Source organism: Danio rerio, chromosome 4 (assembly GCF_052040795.2).
Source record: "Danio rerio strain M-AB ecotype USA chromosome 4, GRCz13ab, whole genome shotgun sequence".
Lineage (NCBI taxonomy): Eukaryota > Metazoa > Chordata > Actinopteri > Cypriniformes > Danionidae > Danio > Danio rerio.
Window position 1 is genome coordinate 70258891 of NC_141024.2, and position 17167 is coordinate 70276057.

Genomic DNA, 17167 nt, shown 5'->3' on the forward strand with positions numbered 1-17167 from the left:
TGGATTACTGCAACTCTCTACTAGCGGGGCTTCCAGCTAACCCTATCAAACCTCTTCAGCTGCTTCAGAACGCAGCAGCACGAGTGGTCTTTAATGAACCTAAAAGAGCACGTCACTCCGCTGCTCATCCGTTTGCACTGGCTGCCACTTGCTGCTCGCATCAAATTCAAAGCTCTGATGTTTGCTTCCATAGCGACCTCTGGCTTTGCTCATTCTTATCTGCTCTCAATTCTGCAGATTTATAGGCCCTCCAGAAACTTGCGTTCTGTGAATGAACGTCGCCTCGTGGTTGCATCCCAAAGAGGGAAAAAATCACTTTCCCGAACTCTCGCATTCAATCTGCCCAGTTGGTGGAATGAACTTCCTAACTGCATCAGAACGGCAGAGCGAAGAACGCTGTCTTCAAGAAACGACTAAAACTTAACTATTTAGTCTTCACTTTCCTTCCTAATCTGCAATTGCCTCTCTGGTTCTACCGCTAACTGTATTACAAAAAAAATAAATACTAAATGTTTTGCTTCTTACCCTTTATATCCCTGAAACTTGCCTACATCACATATTCATTGTTGCTATTAAAAGTTGTGTAATTTGCTCCCTTGTCCTCATTTGTAAGTCGCTTTGGATAGAAGCGTCCGCTAAATCACTAAATGTAAATGTACTGAAATTCAAGTATCGTGACAAGTTCGTACAAACAAAGTTGCAATCGCACCTGTGAATCATTCCTGAGTCTGTCTGAAAAGTGTGGTCTGGGGAGCAGTTCATGTGAACTCTGGCATGGTTTCGCATAAGAACACTGCACCGGAGCCACACATAAGAATCGATAACTCATGTGTGATTTGGTCAAATTGTGTATCTTAATAATAGGTTTATTTCAAAATAACGAACATAACACAACAAACAACACATCCGGGTGAATTAAACAACCATACGGTTAACAGAGACACAGTAGTTTTGAATGTTTCTTGCTAGGTTAATTGGCAGAAATATACTCACACGGGCAAATCTAGATGAATGTTATTGGGGGTCATCTTTGGGTGAATGCCTGGCCATGTGTACTTTGAGGTTCCTCTTATAAGAGAAACCCGTTCCACATCGATCGCATTTAAAAGATTTCTCTGTGTGAACCCTCATGTGCTCGCTAAGGTAATCTTCACGCACAAAACTCTTCCCACACTTCTCACATGTAAATAATTTATCTGTTCTGTGAAGCCACATGTGTTGTTTAAGGTGAAATTTACGCCTAAACCCTTTTCCACACTCATCACACGTGAACGGCTTCTCTCCAGTGTGAATTTTCATGTGGCAAGTAAGGTTGTATTTACATTTAAAGTTTTTGCCACACTGCGTGCAAGAGTAGGGCTTCTCTCCAGTGTGGACACTCATGTGGACTTGAAGGTTTTCTGCTTGGGCAAAACTCCTTCCACACTGTTGGCAGGCATACTGCTTCTGTTTGTGAACAGTGATGTGAGCTTTAAGGTTTTGTAATTGCCTGAATCTCTTTCCACAATACTGACAGGGAAAAGGCTTCTCTCCGGTGTGAATTCTCATGTGCACCTCAAGGTTGTGCTTTTGACTGAATCGCTTTCCGCACTCGGTACACCAGTAAGGCTTCTCTTTGGTGTGAATTCTCATGTGGATTTCAAAACCTGCTTTTCTAGTGAAACTCTTTCCACACTGATCGCACGTTAAAAGGTTCTTTCCAGTGTGAATTCTCATGTGGATGTCAAAACTTGCTTTTCTAGTGAAACTCTTTCCACACTGATCGCACGTTAAAAGATTCTTTCCAGTGTGAATTTTCGTGTGTTCTTTAAGGATTTCTGCTTTAGTAAATCTCTTTCCACATGGTTGGCAGTTATAAGGCCTCTCTCCGGTGTGGACAGGAATGTGAGCCTTAAGGTTTTGCATTTGCCGGAATTTCTTTCCGCAATACTGACAGGGAAAAGGCTTCTCTCCGGTGTGAATTCTCATGTGCACTGTAAGGTTGTTCTTTTGACTGAATCGCTTTCCACACTCGGTACACCAGTAAGGCTTCTCTTTGGTGTGAGTTTTCCTGTGCTTGTCGAAATATGATTTTCTAGAGAAACTCTTTCCGCACTGATCACATGTTATAAGGCTCTCTCCGGTGTGAATTCTCATGTGAGCTTCAAGGCTTGATTTCTGACAAAAATGTTTTCCACACTCCGGACAAGGGAAATAACTGCTAGATTTGGTTTTCTCAGCACTTTCACAAGTGTTTTTGGTCACGGAGGATGTTTCATCAGGTAAGAAATCGTTGTGTTTCTTATTCTGATCTTTCTCTTCCATATTATTCAGGTTCTGGGTCTCTTCCTTCAGCACCATCAGCCCTAAAGTGAAAAAAGACCAATTAACCTCGACTCAAAGACACAACAGACATGAATACCATCACACAATATTGAAACCATGAAGTGCTACAGGGCTCAGTATTGGGTCCTCTGCTCCTTTAAAAAATCTTGAGATTGTGTTTTCTTTTTTGAAGAAGTACTCAATGTCTCGCATGAAAGGGTTTACTCATTCAAAACTGATTTTAAAAGCATTTGCGGAGTATTCAGTTTTGTTTTCAGCTTTTGTAACGGATGCCAGCTAGTGAGTGTTGTGCAGGTAAAACCTCACTCCTCTGACCTCTAAAGGTGCTCTAGCGACAGACGCTAGGGGCCATGGTCTTTAGCCTCCTTGGTAGAGCACCCGACTCCCATCGGAAGGTCGCCGGTTCGATACCAGCTCGGAGCGGGTTGAGTGGCGTAGGACCAGCGGGGTTACATTGGTGCCGTGACCCAGATGGGAGTGAGGTTTAGAGGGGTGAGTGTAACGGAGGCCAGTTAGTGAGTGTTGTGCAGGTAAAACCTCACTCCTCTGACCTCTAAAGGTGCTCTAGCGACAGACGCTAGAGGCCATGGTCTTTAGCCTCCTTGTTAGAGCAACCGACTCCCATGCGGAAAGTCCCTGGTTCGATCCCAGCTCTGAGCGGGTTGGGTGGCGTAGGACCGGCGGGGTTACACTTTTATGACAAGAGGTGCATGAAAAAACAAGGAAATGTCTGAACCTGCCCATGTAAGGTCAGCCTGGCCATGGAAATGGCTCTCTCACCCAAATCAGCAGCATGCATCTCGTTGAGAGAGTACTAAACGATGCAGTCAATAAACATGGGAACCACAGAGCAACCTGACCGGCATCTCACCAAGCATGGACCCTAGATTCTTTGGCACTGAATGCACTGCCCTGCACACTTTAAGCTTTCTCTATTTTCTAATTAAATAACCCTACTGGGATTTATACCTCGTTTCTGTGTTCGTGTGATCTCTCATCTGCGACAACTGATGGAAAATGCGGGCGGATTATGGTGTCACACGTGACACAGGTATTAACATCTGTTTTTTTCCGCATAGGGTCCCGCTCTCTTTCTACTTTCACCACCCGCACCTGGAGCTGAAGATAGACTACATCCTTGCACAGCTCGAGGATTTTGAGCTGTCAACACCAGCTCACAGATGTCGTCCCTGGGAGTGAGAAGAGGCAGGTGGTTGAGAAACATTGTTCATTGTGAGAAACAACAGTTCAGCAGGAGAGTGCTTGGTGCACAGGTTCCAGTAGTGGGTGCTGGACGAGCACATGTCAGCCAAAGAGCAGGCACTGGAGTTGCTACATCTGGCCCACCTTAGCCTGTTAGAAGACCAACCTTCAGCCACCCAGGTTGACGAAAGGCTAACAATCTACTGCCTGCTGGAGGCATTGCCCTCTCAGCAACGACAACTCGTCCTTCTCTGCAACTGTACCACCTAGCCAGAGCTGATGTCAGGCATTAAGGTGGCAGAAGCATTCAATCTCGAGGATGCAAGAGAGAAAAGGAGCAGAAGAACCCTAGAAAAGACAACCTGCAATGGACACTACATATCCAGTACACAGATCTGCAGCTCCTTTACCACTGAATGAGAAGTCACCTACACCTTCACTGAAATCTGGGAGACTGGATCAGTTATTCACTTGGACCCCTCCCTAAGACCCCACAAGATGGGTGGCCCCAGTCTCCCGCAATGAGAGAATGCACAGAGCAACATGCAAAAGGATGAGTGTTGCGTCTACACCGAGAAAACAGGAACCTCTTACAGAGTCCACCTTGTGGACCAGGAGGTCTGCCAGCCAGTGTTTCACCCAGCCTGTGATCAAGAATGATCTGTTGTACTGGGTCACTCGGTGGTGGTGGTGGGAGGATAAATGCCAGCTAGTGATACAAGGTTCCCAGACTCAGAAGATGTCGACCGTACATGGCAGCCAAAAGGACATTGCAGGGTGACAGCAACCCTCCTACAATTCTAAGAGAGGTATTACGGTCTAGGACCAGAACCACAGGTGTGTCGATACTGCCAGCATTGTCCAGGCTGCCAAAGTACTTCCCCTTGACATCTTACAAACCCCCAGTGCCCCAATCCATCAACTTAGTGCCCTTCATCTGCACTGAGGAAGACTGTGAGCATGATGATAGGAGGACTCTCACTTTGCTCTTCTCTCCCACAGAGCACCCTGACCAAAACCTCACCAAGCACAGACACCAAACTCTCTGGCGCTGAATGCACTGCCATGCACATCCCTGTGTACTTTATCCTTGCTCTGCTTTCTTAATAAATCACCCTACTGGGACTTATACCTTGTCTTTGTGTCCATGTTATCTTCTTCCCCCAGACCACTCCCTGAGACCATACAAGAGGGGTGGCTGCCAGCTAGATCTGCCCACCACTGCGACAGAAGGGATGTGTCTACACTGAGAGCAGCGAGCGAACAGGAACAGGTTTACTTCATTCAGTTTGAACTATTGCAATGCACACAACATTATGGAAGACATATCGAAGTAAAAAAGAGGACAAATTGTTAGTGTGTCTCAATCTATGACCAAGACAGCAGGTCTTAGATCAAGCGCCACAGTATCCAGGATAAAGGCAGCATACCACCAAAAAGGACAAACCACATCCAACAGGAGTAATTGTGTGGATGCAAGAGGAAGCTGTCTGAAAGGGACATCCTGGTGCCAACCAACATTTTATCCAAAAAAGGGGATAAGGAGCCAAACTCACTGCAGAATTAAATTACACTATTCTGTATCAACCAAAACTATTCATCAGGAACTCAATATACAAGGCTGGGCTGCTATAGCCAACTTTTGGTCACTCGCACTAATGCCAAACGTCCATTTCAATAGTGCAAGCAGCCAAAACCTTGGGCTGTGGACAATGTGAAACATGTATCGACACTAATGAGTCCAAGCTCGAGGATGTAAAAAAAAAATCTTTGTTTTTTTTATCTTCCATCAAATAAAAATATCAGGCTACCTGAAAAATCGATCGCTCCACAGGAAATATGCATTTAATTAATGCTCCGCTGTTATTATTATTTCACAAAACCTCGGTCAACATTTTTAATAGTCATTAGATTAAAGATTGTCTTATGATTATGACTTATTTCCTCCATCTCAAGGTTTTATAAGCTGTAAAATGACAGCCTCAGTTTGGTGCGAAGTTATCATTATACAAAAATCAAGAAAATCTTTGGATTTGTTTGATTTGTAGGTTATTTTAAAATAATTTTCCAAATGGAAAAAGGTTGGTTTGTTGGTTGTACACTAAATCCTCAATAGTTTGTTTGTTAAGTTTATGACGCGGCTCCATGCAGCACAGAGGCGATTAGCGTCAGCGCTGGTTTATGTCAACTCACCTGTGTCAAACTGTGACCAGAAAGATTGTTCTTTCATTTTGCTTCTTAGGCAAAATATGTCTGTAGACATTCGTGTATGCACGTGTTACTGTCCCGCGAGTTTATAAATACGTGTTGCACATTTAGGGGCCGATCACAAAGAGCACACCTTTTTGTTCCAAAAATGCGAGGTGCACCGTACTGCCTTTTATGTTGACAAAAAAAAGAGGCATCATGCTCTTTTGTATGTCACTAGGAAAATACTGAATCAGCTGACCCATATTGTGTGCGAGTCGTGTTGCTGTCGATGTTATAATTGTAATTTTTAAAAATATCATGATATTCAAGATCTGTAAAGTAATACAGCTCTGAATAACCTGAAACAGCGACAACAAGTCTCTCCTCTATCATTACAAAAAGTTCGCCGTAGTCGTCTTGACAACACAAACACCGCTGTCACCCTAACAGACACCCTGCAGTGCTTTGATTTGATTGAAGAATGAAAAAGACGCGACTGAAGTAACACTTCTTCCGCTTGAGCACACAACAGCAAAATGTGAGTGGCCCGGGGTGCATAAGCAGCGTGTAAAACACTCGCAGCGATTAATAAAACATTCAACAGATGCCCCTCTCAACGCAAAAAGTGCATTCGCTGTTATCGCCCCTTATGCAGCCAAACGTTTAACTGATACCATTAATCGGTTACAAACGCCGAACTGCAGTTAAAGCATTTCACGTAATCACCTTAATTATATTATTGTCTATTAAGTCGAATAACTAGATTACAGATGTCCATGCAAGCGTAGTCAGTAGTGTCTCTTAAATAAGTGAAAGAACCAAAAGGGTATCCGGCGGATTTGATTCAGAAGGGCACTTTTTTTTGTCAGACGGCTCACCGGTTTGACTTCATTCACCATCATTCATTTTAAAAAACACCATGTTCATTTTATTTGTATACGTTTTACTGGAACTCAAACTCTGATAGTCAGATGTGGAGCAAACATTAATCAGTTTCACTCTAGTGTGCTGCATCCATATTAGCACAACATGTTTGATGTGGTCATTTCACAGTAGGAATATCCACAGATTCGAAGACTCGTTCTCGCCACCAACAGCGTAATTCAGCCGCGCTAAAATATCAAGGTGAAAGTTTCGCTTGCATATTTTTTTTATCAATAAACTTCACAGCCACGAATTTAAAAAACACAACTTGTAATAAAACTTGGCAGGGATTAGATACTTGTTTTACAATTTAAATTTTGATTCCTCTTGTCCGATTCCTGCACATTTTTTCCCCCACTCGCTACTCTGCCGGGAACTTCGCCGCTGGAGAGCACCTTCAATAATAATCGAAACATTTGTTTAGACATGGACCACAAGATGTGCTCAAAGGTGTGGCTACACGTGGTGAAGAACGACGCAAAGCTAAGTGTAATTGCTGCAATAAACTAATAAGTTATAAAGCAGGGTGTCGCGACCAACTTGAGAAAGCGTCTGCGGTTGTTTCACGTCCTTCACAAACCTCGAATATAAGAATGGCGTGTTCGGTTCATTGTGCATCCGGGGTGCAACCAACAAGAGCATTTTAGCTAGCGTGCTGAGCAGTTCGGTGTTCGTTTTTAGTTAAAGAACTCGAGGTGAAACTAAACAGAGCATTCTCTTCATTCATAAACAGTGGGACACACTGCTGAAGCGCAGGAGAGTCAGCTTTAGGGTTTCACACTTGGTTTATTTGCCTGGACCGTACCCAAGTTCGATTGTCTCCCCCTGCCACCTCCTTGGTTGGTTTGTGTTCACACTGTCTTTTTTCCTTCTGAACCCCGGAACGTTTGCGTCATCGAGCTGCTGTTTTGTTGACGGCCGTTGCTAGGTGATGGTCATGAAAGGAAGCGCCGAATTGGAAAGACTTCTGCACATCGCGGTCATTCTGCTTTAACTGAAGCTTTTGGTTTGGGACGTACAGAAAGCGAGTCACGTCTATCTGTCGCAAACATATTATAAACATTCAGAACATCACACAGCGTCTGCAGAAGCTGTTTTTGGCGAAGACAAGCAGACATCACTGTGTATCACTGTGTTTGCCCTGGCTCAGTCCCGCGCGTGTCACCAAGGTACGAAACGTGACACACACACACACACACACACACACACACACACACACACACACACACACACACACACACATAAACACGAACGAATGTTATGAAAACTATAGTTTGTTGTACAGTTGGCTGTTCACTTCCGTGATTTGGTACGATTGCATTCACATCAGAAGTGAACCGTACCAGAGTTCGCATGAACCGTACCCCAGACCACCTCTTTCAGGCGGACTCTGGTACGGTTCACGGGTCTGAACCCGGGTTCAGAAGACACGTTCACACTAGCTAACCATACCGTACTATGACGTCAAACGAACCCGGGAGCGGACCAAAAGTGCTAGTGTGAAAGCACCCTTACACTCCGTCATTCAGACTCCGTCATTATCTTAGCGTTAGTATTGAGAGTTAAAAAAATATAGAAAAATTAAAGATCTTTAAACAGCCCCGGTATGTTTAATAGAGGTGTGAACCTATACTGGTCTCACGGTTCGGATCGGTTACGATTATCATGCCTTCGATTCGGTTTAATTCGATATTTTGGTGCATTGACGATGCTTTCCATATACAGTGTTATATTTTAGAGGAGAGGCTATAACAAGCTGTCTGTAAACACACAGAGACACAACACCACACTCTCTCATTCAAACACAAACATAGACAGCACCAAAGAAACAAACACACACACACACGCACACACACACACACACACACATGCACACGCACACACACACACACATGCACACACACACTTAAGCCCTCGCAACAGGGAGAGCTCGCGAAGAGTGGAGCAGAAAAACGAAAACAAAAAAAAACGAAAAAAATAAGCACTTTTCCGATGGTCCCTTGCTGAGAGCTCCTCTCAGCGCGAGCTCTCCCGGCTAAACACATATTGCGAGGGCTTAAACGGAGCAGTGCTCGTAGTGTGGAGCGAAAAAAAGAAAGACAGCTGTGAAACATAACCAGCTTTGTCTTTTTGTAGGAAACACACTTTAGATCTTTTTAGGGTAAGAGGTTTTTGAGTTATTGCCGTCTGTAACTGAATGTGTCAAGAATATCGAAAACAAAACCAACTGAACCGCGCTCATTTCTGGCGCCACCATGGATGTACAGCGCCCTTAGAATTTGCCTATGGTGCCTATGCCATGGGCCGGCCCTGAGTTGGCTGAGTGTTAAAAATACTCTCGCTCACCTCCCTCGCGACAGAGAGCATAGGAGATAAATGACGTCAGTACATAATAACCGGTTATGATTATTACTGAACCGATACCGAATTGTCCGCGTCTGCATCGCGGTGCACCAAAGAAACAATTAATTTTGACACCCCTAATGTTTAATTTTTTTGCGCGCGTAATGAATTCCTTTGCGTAATGTTTTTAATCAAAAGACATGTAATTTAATTACTTTTGATGTACTAAAATATTTGTTAAACAATTTTTATTAAAAAAAGCACACATATTAAACCCGTAAAACTGAATAAAGTGCATGGTCTATTTGGAAACGAAAGAAATTAGTCATCTATTTGTCATTATTTAATACATAAAATAAGCAAGTCTATTTATAAATGGAGTTTAATTTATCTGAAACTTTATTACATTTTCTTTTCTTGTAAATAATAAAAGTTATATCAGATTGATGAAAACTAACCTGAATACCCGCGTGAACAGGGCCACAATGACTTATTTTTTACATTGAAACAATTGGATACAGTGTCTTCTGTTTACATGACCGGCAAACGAGTCAGAAGAAAAACTGCTGAATCTCCACGAATATTTGGTTAACTAATAAAACAAAAGAGCTGTCTGGTTTAGTGATGTTAGTAATGCATAGAAAAATGCAAAGCAGAATTCTCCTGAGCTTATTAACCCACTGATGACAGCCACTTTGTGATGGCTTTTAAAGTGGTTAATGAGGTTTGTTGTGTTCATAGACTGTAAAATATACGGACGTAGTATACGTGACGTCACCCATAGGTTTCTAAAGAGCGCAAAAGAAGCCACAAGTAGGTGCGGCCAACCGTCGCCATTTTGTTTGCGCGTCGTCACACCCACGGCGGGATACCAAACAAGGGCAAAGAGGCGGAGAGTGAGCGGTGATTCAGACACCTGCTGGCATTTAGCTTGGACCTGGTTCAGACACACTTTACTTTGGGAGAACGCTTAATACTTTATCACCTGTGACTCGTTTGTATTCTGACCACTTGTGCTTGGTTGTACACTATATCAATAAAGTGTTTAGACTTATAAAAACACTGCTGTAATACACTGAGCCACTAAACATTGTTCTTATGACGTTTTTCAACAGGAGGAAAACGCGAATTACTTCCCAACACTTCAGATATAGTCTGTGTTAGTAAATGCAGGACTATTGATGAAATCCAGCAGAACACTGTATGACAACGCTTCAGATGACTGTTCTAGAGCCTACAGCTAATCAATTCGTCAGATTCTGCAGTGCATTACAGCTCTAAATATAAATATAAACGATCTTAAATAAAACAAATACATGTATAGAGATGGTATATAAGTATATAACTTTACTCACATGGGAAACGGAGGCCGCGTGAATGGTTTGTGAGCACAATTAAGTGCACTCAGCATGCCATGCCATCTAATAATTGAAGGAAACAAGTCCAAAAGGCAGTTGACTGTGTAAAGCCACATAAAACAACACAGAAATACGATAAATACGCCGAGTTCAGTGGCTAATCTGCAGGATTCAGCTGAGGTGACGGCGACCAACGAGACCTAACTGTCACTCAAGTGGCCACGCCCTTAATTATGCGAACTTTATATAACTTAATATAAAGGAAACGGATGAGTTATAAAAGAATCCACCCCCCTCACAGTTGTCATGTTGGGTAATATTAGCTGTATTAACTAAAATCTTTTTTTGCACCAGGCTGTAAACACCTTTTTTTCTGCTATAAAGTTGGCCATTCTAACAGTGGGCTCAGTTGAAATTTGCTCTATTTTGGAGCCAGGACCGGCCAGGACTAGGGGAATTTCGGATGAATCGCAGTTTTAGTTACTTCCGTATTGGCTTCCTGAGAGAGAGCGGGAGGTTGCCGCTTGGGTACAATCTGTAAAATCCACTCATTAAAATAACGGCTTGGTCTTTATCCTGTAAAATTGAGATGCTATTTAATTATTGATCGTGGGCCACAAATATCGTTATCGTGATAAAAATACGATTAATCGTGCAGACCTAAACTCAGTGTTGAAGGTAGGGCTGGGCGATTTGGTAAAAAATAAAAAATAAATCTAGGTTTTTTATAAAGTTTGACCGATTCACGATTTCGATTTTGATTTTTTTTTTTATTGTGTTACTAGTCTTCTCAAAACATTACAACAACATGACTGAAGTAACACTCTCTTTAAAAGTAACTTAAACCATCTGGTTAAGGAACACTGTATTTTTAATGGCCATGTCATACAAAAATAGGTCAAGGTGCAAATAAATGTAAAACAAATTCACGAGTTAAATAGCGTTGCTGACGATTTGAATAAGAAATATTTGTGTAAATATTGCAGTTGCAGGAATACAGAGGTATTTTTTGCAAGTTTTGCCTAGGAAAGATTGGCTGTCAGCTCGGCTTTGACTTTGTCTTCTGATTGAATGACAGGTTGTAATGATGCTGCCTTTTTCTTAAAAAGAATGGAAGAAAAGGACTGAACATGGAAACTGTAAAGCCTAATTTAACCCAATGTGTGAAGTTGTGGACGTATAGCAGGAGCAAATACAAGCACCAGATGTGTGTCTGATATAAAATAATATATTTAATCTATTTTTCTTTTTTCCCCCTTTTAAATACCGATCATTTGATGCGCTTTGCTCCACTCTCTGTCTAATGCTGCCTGATCTGTCTGATTTTTTCAACTAGGTCCGCTAAATGACATCATGGGGCGGGTACTTTCATTTTCACTGCTACTGGCCCTCACCTCTGCTCGTGTTCAAACCAAAAGATCGGCGCGTTTATTCCCATGGCACGATTTTACGTCCTTCAAACATGTCGAGATCGAGTTTATCGACTTGATGAGGGAATGTCTTGACAATCCACGCAGACGTGACTCAGACTAATGCAACAAGTAAAATCCTACATGACTTCACGCTTTAACAGGCAGTCAAGCAGGTCGTACACCAGAAGCGCCGCGACACGACATTAAAAAAGCGCATTAGTGCCATTATAATGTATTAAATATATATTTTTTAAAAATCGCGATTTCTCAATTTGATTCAAAATAAAATCGTCTGAAAACGTAACTTCGAATTAATCGAAAAAAATCGCCCAGCCCTAGTTGAAGGTTATTTATTTATTTATTGCCACATCAGCAACTTATGGCTATTTCATGGCAAAATGGATTCTTCCTGGTGGTACCTTTTTCAAAATGTCCAAAGTATTCTCCTTGAAAAGTTTGTCTAATTGTATTTAAACGTCCACATTCCAACAAAATATGTTTCACGGTAAGAGCAGTCTGGCAGCAATTACATTTAGGTGGTGTTGAAGGTAACGAGTTAATTAAATACCTCAGTCAACGTAAATGGAGTAACTTCACAGTACTCGCGTAGATTAGATTTGAACTCAAATAGTTTGTGGCACACGTTTTTTCTCAATCACTGAGTTACTTTAACTTATTGGGTTTTACAGTACTCAGTTGGTTTGAGTTCTCCTCATTTATTGGGTTTTACCGAGCTCAAATAGCTTCGTTTACTCAACTGGATTAAGTTCACAGCACTCATTAGGATTAGTTTTTGAACTTAAATGGTTTGATGCAGTCAGTTTCCTGAAATGGTTTGAGTTACCTTAACTTTTTGGGTTTTACAGAGTACTATTTATTCAAGATGTAATCACCTCAAACAAAGAGACAACAAACTGAGACAACAAATTGAGTCTTCTCTATCATAATTCAGCCCTTTTGAGAAATGAGCATCAACGCATCATTTAGAGTGGAAGTTAACTCTTTCACACTGCAAAGTTTCTAATCGGACCAAAAGAGCTAAAACAAGTCACGTGCGAGTAAACTCTCCTCACATTGGTCAGAGTGTCAGGGGTTTATTTTGCAGCGTCCCGCTAAGCTGTCAGGAGAGGTGGTGGTTTGGTGGTGATTGACAAGGTGCGCGCGACGTGTCTGAGGAGAGACACGGTGGGGAGGGGTGAGAAGGGTGCGCGACGATGCCTATTTGAGGACCGGGAGGGAGACGCGAGATTACCGGGAGATCATCACTTGTTTGCGGGCATCCGGAGACTCGCGAAACTTCCCGCCCTACTCATAACTCTCTCTTCATATAGCCGTAAGCCTATTACATATCCATAAAACACTGTGATATGACCGCGCTCGGATCGTATCGCTTTCTCACTGCAATCGAACCGCACCAGGGTTGGTTTCAATCGAGCCGAGACCACCTCACTCAAGCGATCTTGGAGCGATTACTTTGGCGCGGAACAGAGCGCGATTGCCCTGTTCACATATGCCAAACGAACCGCGCTAACTGGGCAAACGAGATACGTTTCGAAACAAAAGTGTAGGTGTGAAAGCACCCTTAGTGTTTGTCTGATCAAGTGAGTCACTTTAAGACACTAATATGAGATTTTTTTAAAAATATTTAGAGCTGCACATTTGATTGAGGATTAAATGACTTTGAGAAGTAAAAACTAACCTGTTTGTTCCTCAGGATCTTCATGTTTCAGTGTGAACACGTCTGTAATCCTCAGATCTTCACTGTCCTCTTTAAGAGACGCCATCTTTATGATAGTAGATGATTCTACTCAGCCGCTTCTCCAAGAGTCACTTTGTGTTTAGACACTCTGTTTAGGATGAGAAAAATAACAGAAATAAATAAATATAAAAACAAACACATTGACCAGTGTAATAAATACAGCACGTTTATGAAAACTCTAAACGACTAGTGTGAGTGTATTTACACTGATTTTACTAGATGGTGACTTCAGTGCGCGATGATTCGATCATTCAGTGAATCATTTATTTCAAATCACTTTTAATATGCAGTTTATAGAGGTAAAGTTGATGTTATAATCGCACATCCAGACTTCCCCTTAATAATATAACTTCATAAAAGTATTATTTGCAAACCCTAAATAGCGAAATCATATTAGCAGCAAATGACTATCAAAGTACAACATTGTTCACAGTCAAATAAACAGTGCTAATGCTGTTTTCAAATCACACTTGCATGCTAATTCCGATCGAATGTTCAAAGTAACATGGTAAACATTACAGAGACTTCTAAATTATCGAATGTGTGAATATAAACCCAACTTTAAATGCAGTTTTCCTCTACTCGTCAGTGACTGGACTCATGTTTACAAACAAATTCACGATACAGAGAGAAAACGAAACGCGCATATTATGTCACTCACGTGCTCTTTAAGCTTTTATTTGTTTACATAAATGTTAACTTCGTAAGACATTACGTTATATTTGATGATAACTCGTTTAGCGTCGCTAGTAAAACAAACAAACCTTCCTTCCTTCTGCTGACGCGCAGACTTCATAACGTCACACACCAGTACCAAAATAAAAGTCGCCTCTGAAGAGATCGTTTGTGGTTTACTTTTCCAAAACACATATTTGGCATGATGGGGGCTGTAGAATTTCTGTTGAGATGTGATTTTTTTTCGATTAGCTAAATTTCACAAACAAGCTTTATATTGGCCTGGATGCTGGTATTTAAGCACAATTTCCCCCAAACAAGTATGTTATTTGGAATAAGAGATGTAATCATTATAAAAATAAATCTCTCTTCTTCCAGAATTGGTATGAAAATTTAATTGTATTAGACAATTTCTAAATTTAAATGGTAGTTTATTATCTTACAGTGACTTTTTTTTAGATAAATTTGGTTTTCTAGTTACTCCAAAGGAGTATGCTATTGTATTTGATGCCATATCTCAACGGCAAAAACAATACCTTCCTAGCACAACTTTTTATTATTTTGGGAATTATCGTTATACATAAAAAAAAAATAGACTCGATCAAAGCCAAATTCTGTTCATTTCCTTCAAGAGACTAAGGACAACTGCACAGAATTGGAGAAACATTGTTAATAAAAAAGCAAAGACTTGTAATATTCTTAAGGGATATGAGATTCTTAATTATTGAATGTTTTTATGTACACTCTGGCATATATTTTTGTATTTTACTGTATAAATATGTATTTGTCGTTAATAAATAAAAAAAGTCAGTGGGAATGAGTTCGGCAGACAATTTATCTAAGCAAGCAGCACAACAAGCAACAACAGATACTGATTTTAAATACAGTAAATCAGAAAGCGTGGTTAAAACAAAAGAACACAGGTATATTAAAATATTAAGAACACGGGATGTCAATATTACACCATTCAGGATAAAGGGGTAGGGAAACAGGAAAAGCAACAATGAAAAAGACACGTTTACAAGAATGAATCTTCACCATATACACAGCAAATTCATCAGAGTTAAATTCTCGGTGTTGAAGCATTTCAGAGTAAAGTGTTGACGTTAAAGAGTTAGATTTTGATAAATGAATATAATAAGAGTTAGAATTGATTTTATTCAGTGCGAAATCAAGGAGTTATCTTTTCAACACTTGGTGGTGTTATTTCCAACATCCGGGAATTCATGCAGCCCCAGTCACTGAAGAATTTTTCAGACGCCATTTTCCATCTGAGGTTTAGAACAGCAACGGGTGAGTCACTACCTAAACTACCTAAATGTTGGTATTTTACTGACTTTCTTTAAGGAAATACAGTTGTAAACATATTGTTAAGTTAATAACTTTAGAATGGAGTGACAATTTTAAACTTTTGCGGTTCATTCATGGTCGTTTGTGTATCTAGCTTAACTGCATTACTATTGACTTCTTTTCAAGAATGTTTATATATGCTCACGCATACATGGTGCATAAAACATCAAATGTACATGTTCAACACATTCCTGTCACGCTTAGTGCCATTTTGTGCGTTGTTACCCATCTGTAAAATAAAGTCGACACTTCTCCTTTAATTCCAAGCAAACTAGCGAGGGAATCCCTGGAGCCGCCTAAAGCCTGGTTTATACTTCTGCGTCAAGTGACCGGCGTAACCCACGGCGCATGCAACGCGCGCAGCTGTGCATTTATACTTCTGCGCGCTCTCTCTGTTGGTCTGCATTAACACTTCCGAAACGCTAGTTGGCAGTGAGGTGTAAATGTTCCTCTGTGTCGAGTTTCTTCGCTTCTGTTTTGCGTTTCCTGAGCACTTCCTGGTTGTAGAAGTGACTCAAACTCGCTCATTTAGAGGCAGGAACCGGCGGACGTGCAACAACTTTAACTATGAGGTAAACACAAAACAAAACTTTCCATCCGGAGCTCCTTCACGGGACTCCACACTTATAACCAATCGCTCGCGCCATTCGCGCGGCTCTCGGTCCCGCCCCGACTCGTCAGCGCTACCAAGTCGACCAATCACAGAGCTTGCGCTACGCATCATTGCGACGTGTAGTTACACTTTTTGAGAGGTGCACGTCAGCGACGCCGACGGCCACGGCGAAGGGCTATGCGTCAGCGCCGTAGCATACGCCGGCGTTTGACGTTGAAGTATAAATCCGCCTTAACGTTAGCCTACTCTGCCCGGATGCTAACGGCAACACAGGACGGTTTCCATAAGCTCTGGAGAGTTTCTGAAACATATCTGGTGAGTAAATCAACATATGCTTACTTGTAAAAGGCTTCCTGACTGAAACATATGATTGTTTGTTAGTCGTGTACGTTAATTTGGTTATTTTAAACACCGCGGCCCTTTTAAAATGGTTCATTCGTGGCCGTCCATATACTGTTAGTCCATAGACTCGTGTGATAACGTACGCTTTAATTATATTAAGTGTTGACAACCATTAAAGTCGGAATGTTAAAATTAATGTCTTTAAATGACCGCGTTTGCACTTTCTCAGACATTTAACGTTACAGAAGTCTCCCGGAAGTTGCGGGACTAACGTTAACGTTATCCCGCAAATGCACAGAGACTCCCAGATGCCCAAGTAGATGCCCGCAAATGAATGATAATCTCCCGGAAATCGCGCGTCTCCCGCCCGGTCATTAAACACTTTGCACACCCCTCTCCACCGCATCCCTCCCAGCTCTTCAGGTACGTCGCGCGCAAGTCACCCCCACCGCTCTTCAGGTACTCATCTCTTCCGCTACCTCCCGCAAATCAACTCTGTATCCCCCGAAAATGACTTTTCCCAACTCGGGATGTCTGACTTTAGTAAGTTAGGCTATTTCTGTTGTCAGGAACATCTTAGTCAAGCTTTTTCTCCCGCATGATATTGTGCTTAAAACTATAGGCTAAACTTAGCATGTAAGTTACTGTACACAACATGTCCGTTTTATTAAAG

The 17167-nt window shown here is 41.6% G+C and overlaps 2 protein-coding genes and 1 long non-coding RNA gene across 6 annotated transcripts in view; 1 reads left to right on the forward strand and 2 right to left on the reverse strand.

The window, feature by feature from the left end:
• zgc:152938 overlaps positions 1–17167 on the forward strand; it is a 422541-nt gene that overhangs the window by 370612 nt on the left and 34762 nt on the right. The window lies entirely within an intron of this gene.
• Positions 836–14310, reverse strand: zgc:162958. Of its 4 annotated transcripts, none has more exons than XM_088649715.1 (4): positions 14230–14310; positions 13455–13602; positions 1731–2345; positions 836–1646 (listed from the first exon to the last, which is right to left on the reverse strand). In XM_088649715.1, the coding sequence occupies exons 2-4, from the start codon at positions 13537–13539 to the stop codon at positions 1015–1017; spliced, it is 1332 nt and encodes a 443-aa protein (XP_088505841.1). In that variant the 5' UTR covers positions 13540–13602; positions 14230–14310; the 3' UTR covers positions 836–1014.
• LOC148682390 (uncharacterized) lies at positions 2483–13437 on the reverse strand. Its single transcript, XR_015943042.1, has 2 exons — positions 3016–13437; positions 2483–2653 (listed from the first exon to the last, which is right to left on the reverse strand). It is a non-coding gene; the product is annotated as an uncharacterized LOC148682390 (long non-coding RNA).

Excerpts from the sequence above, each read along its gene's own strand:
- zgc:162958 (XM_087246108.1), bottom strand. The coding sequence starts at position 13,539 with ATGGCGTCTCTTAAAGAGGACAGTGAAGATCTGAGGATTACAGACGTG. Across the intron at positions 2,346-13,454 it reads AGATCCTGAGGAACAAACAG|GGCTGATGGTGCTGAAGGAA; the intron begins GTTAGTTTTTAC and ends TTTTCACTTTAG.